This window comes from Octopus bimaculoides, chromosome 13 (genome assembly GCF_001194135.2).
Source record: "Octopus bimaculoides isolate UCB-OBI-ISO-001 chromosome 13, ASM119413v2, whole genome shotgun sequence".
In the NCBI taxonomy this organism is placed as follows: Eukaryota; Metazoa; Mollusca; class Cephalopoda; order Octopoda; family Octopodidae; genus Octopus; species Octopus bimaculoides.
The window spans coordinates 20,651,925-20,656,039 of record NC_068993.1 but is presented as its reverse complement, the minus strand read 5'-3'; the positions used below and the strand labels follow the sequence as shown (position 1 = coordinate 20,656,039).

Sequence of the window (4,115 nt, the reverse complement as noted above, 5' to 3'; positions counted from 1 at the left end):
GTGTGTGTGTGTGTGTGTGTGTGTGTGTGTGTGTGTGTGTGTGTGTGTGTGTGTGGTATGTGTGTATGTGCGTGTGCGCGCGCAGGTGTGTGACCATATATACAAGTACTGATACATATACGCAGATATATGGGCATATACATGTACATATATACATATATCCCCACATCTACTGCCCCTTCCTACCTCCCACAAACCACGTAACTGATATCTTTCCCACCACGCGGTCGATTTCCTGTTCACCATGCGGTATTTTCCGACATCAATACCACATGGCCTTTCTCCACCAATCGCAGGCTAACGTCCAGTAATAGACATTGACTCTCTTCAATCTAACTCTTATTCAGACTCCAATGGCCGAAGACCAGCCACGTGCTTAAAACTTAGAGTACCAAGGAATCTGATTCAAACGGTTTTGGTGCATGCATACACACACACACACACACACACACATATATATATATGTATATATATATATATAAGTCATAAGCTGGTATAAAGAGACGTTTCTCTTGTATTTATTGTTAAATGTATGTTTTCCAACGTTTAAAATAATAAGTTAACATATTTAGGAAGGTACTCCAAGTTCTAGTCATAATCAAAGGTCATATCAGATAAACGTGATACCGGTACATCAGGTAAACCTAGGAATCCTGAAAATCGTTTAATCAGAAAACTGAAACCAAAGCTCAGCTTCCGATGTGAACTTACTTTATGGAACGATTAATTCGGTCTCTAAGAACAGTCAAATGCTATGTACGTATACTATGGATTATATATCCTGCTCAAAATCATTCTACATTTTAAGTCATTCTACATTTTAAGCCAGGTATATCTGACGAAGGGATTTCATCTAAAAGATATTCTCCAAGAAATCCAGACGACGACAGGGGAAAATGAAATGCTATTTTCGTAATTCAGCAAACGTTAACCTAACCGCAGATATTTGTTGACTCAATATCTGACCATTATTTATTGTGATACCAAGTGATATTGTAGTGTTTTACATAATTTATTTACAGAAGGTGTGATGAAAATGGTGTGTGAAGTTTTTGATCAATTTTCCATTGAAGCTAATAAAAGAAAACTCCCAGCTAGGTTGTAAGTATTGAAGCATTCTAACAAATATCGTTGGAAAATTCACAATTATCTTTTATCTTTTACTTGTTTCAATCATTAGACTGCGGCCATTCTGTGGCACCGTCTTGAAGTGCTTTTATTCGAATGAATGGACCCAGTACTTATATTTTTTTATACCGGGTACTTATTTTATCGGGTTCTCTTACTGAACCGCTAAATTAAGGGAATGTAAATACACCAACACCAGTTGTCAAGCGGCAGTGGGGACAAACACGCACACGCGCGCTCGCACACACATATACACACACATATATGCGACCCGCTTCATTCAGTTTCCGTCTACCAAATTCACTCACAAGACTTTGATCGGCTCGAGGCTATAGTAGAAGATACTAGCTCATGATGCAACACAGTTGGAATGAACCTGGAAACATGTGATTTTTTTTTTTACTTGTTTCAGTCATTTGACTGCGGCCATGCTGGAGCACCACCTTTAGTCGAATCAAATCGACCCCAGGACTTATTCTTTGTAAGCCTAGTACTTATTCTATCAGTCTCTTTTTACCGAACCGCTAGGTTACGGGGACCTAAACACACCAGCATCGGTTGTCAAGCGATGTTGGGGGGACAAACACAGATACACAACATATACACACATACATATACATCTATATACGACGGGCTTCTTTCAGTTTCCGTCTACCAAATCCACTCACAAGGCTTTGGTCGGCCCGAGGCTATAGTAGAAGACACTTACCCAAGGTGCCACGCAGTGGGACTGAACCCGGAACCATGTGGTTGGTAAGCAAGCTACTTACCACACAACCACTCGTGGATAACATATATTACTGTTACTCTGTATCGAAGATGAGTCCTAATGAATTAGATATATTATTAAGATGTTCCAGCTGTAATCACCCAATCTTTACTCAGACCGCATTGTGAACTGAAGGAAATTTAAGTATATTTCTAGCACATCGATCAAACCTCTTCGCAAGTGATAAAAATAGTTTGTAACAGAATGTGAATGCAGACAAAGTATTATATGGAAGAGAATTCTAAATATGAATATCCAGTGGAAACATACATATATTCACACAAAAGACACACGCACACATACACACATACGCATCCATCCATCCATCCATCCATCCATCCATACATACATACATACATACATACATACATGCATGCATACATAGAAACTTAAAAGACTTTCTCACTTCTCGAGCGTTAAACTAGTACATCTGTTTGTTGTTTACACACTCGTCTTCGTCTTTTGTGGTGTTTTATTGTAAATTCTCACTACATACATACATACATACATACATACATACAGATTGCAAACTTACATTTATACCAATAATAATTGGATCACTTGGTTTTGTGATTAAATGTATAACTGATCGTCTGGAGAAGCTTGGATTTTAAGAAAAGGAAATCAACCAACTAAATCGCACATTACAAATACAATCTATAAGTGGAACAGTAGGAATATGCAAGACTTTCCTCGAGTTTAAAATGTGACATTATTTTCGTTATCTACATCTTTGTAACTTTGTTAGAGATCAGCTCACTCCTCAGAGGAAGAATTTAAACAATTAAACCCAGAAGAGAACATACACATACATACATAAGGATATTTTACACCAGAGTAGTATTCTTTTATTCTGTAAATATACTCCTGCTTTGTGAATATACTCCAACAAAGCTAAACTGTATGCCGAAGATTCTAATGAAGTAAAAACGGGAAAAAAAAAAAAACAATAATTTTAAAAGCGCCATTATGGTTATGAAAATGCCAAACAATAATTTTGATCTACAAATAATTATCAGTTGTATGGTGATGCTTATCACATGCAATCAAAAATAGACTCGGCAATGACACCCAGATTTTGCACCATTTCCCCTCTACCGTTCATTCATTACAACACCTGCCTGTGTTCAGATTGTCTTTGCACTGGGGCCCTCCGCACTCCCGCCTTCGCCGTCAATTAATCTTCTCTCTTCGCTCTTTTGCTCCACATGGGCTCAACTCCTCTCCTCTCTTCTTCTCACTCCCCTCCTCTCCTCTTTTCATCTGACACCTACTTTCTCTCTTTACTCCTACCCGCCTCTCCTCTCCTCTCTTGCTCTGACACCTACTTCCTCTCTTCACTCCTACCTACCTTCTCTCTACATTGATATCCCCTCCATCCACACTCCACCCCCACACATCCCACTCCCACATACCTCAACCATCGCCGCACCCCACATCCTCACCCCACGCCCCCATTCTCACCCCCACGTCCTCACACCACACCCACACACTCACATATTACAGACGCACACACACTCACACGTACACATTCATACACCAAAGTTACTAGGTCCTATCCACATACACACTTACATACTCTCACATACACATACACGCACACACATGTCCGTTTGGGGATCACCAGTACATTTTTCTCTCCCTCTCTTCCTAGCTCTCCTGTCAAACAATTTTTCCCAACTAGTTGCTATGATTGATCGCTAAATCCACAAGTTTCCTTTTTTATTCTCTCTCTCTCTCTCTCTGTTTATTTCCTCATATTCTTTTCTGTTGAAGAGCGTAGGCCCGAAACGTAAAAGACTTTCTCACTTTCCTGAGTGTCAAACTAATACACCTGCTTGTTGTTCATACACCTGTCTTCGTCTTTAGAGTTCCTATAAATTTCAACTACAGATGTGTGTGTATATATAGATATAAAGTAAAAATTAAAAGAGTAAGTACGGTTAAGCAGCTTTTTAATCGCTACAAATGTTTCGATTCATACAGATCCTCGTATATACAGGATTTAAAGTTAAGTTTAAATTAAATTATTTAACGATTTACCTGTATAAGATCTATATGTATCTCATCAGGCGATATTCAGTTGCTGTCTCCGTAAGCAAAATTTAGATTTCCAGGCTGCAACATCCATAAGAATACTACCTGGTATTTGGGAATTCTAAGAGTGAACGAGCTCTATTTGTACTCTTATACGTTTTTAACAGAACACACCTCAACT

The 4,115-nt window shown here is 38.8% G+C and overlaps 1 protein-coding gene across 2 annotated transcripts in view; it reads left to right on the top strand.

Moving 5' to 3' along the window:
* Window positions 1–4,115, top strand: part of LOC106871881 (uncharacterized) — a 35,542-nt gene that overhangs the window by 29,704 nt on the left and 1,723 nt on the right. For both annotated transcript variants that reach the window (XM_014918642.2, XM_014918636.2), the window contains exon 7: window positions 1,023–1,101. In XM_014918642.2, the coding sequence (XP_014774128.1) occupies window positions 1,023–1,101 (79 nt within the window). The remainder of the gene's footprint in view (window positions 1–1,022; window positions 1,102–4,115) is intronic.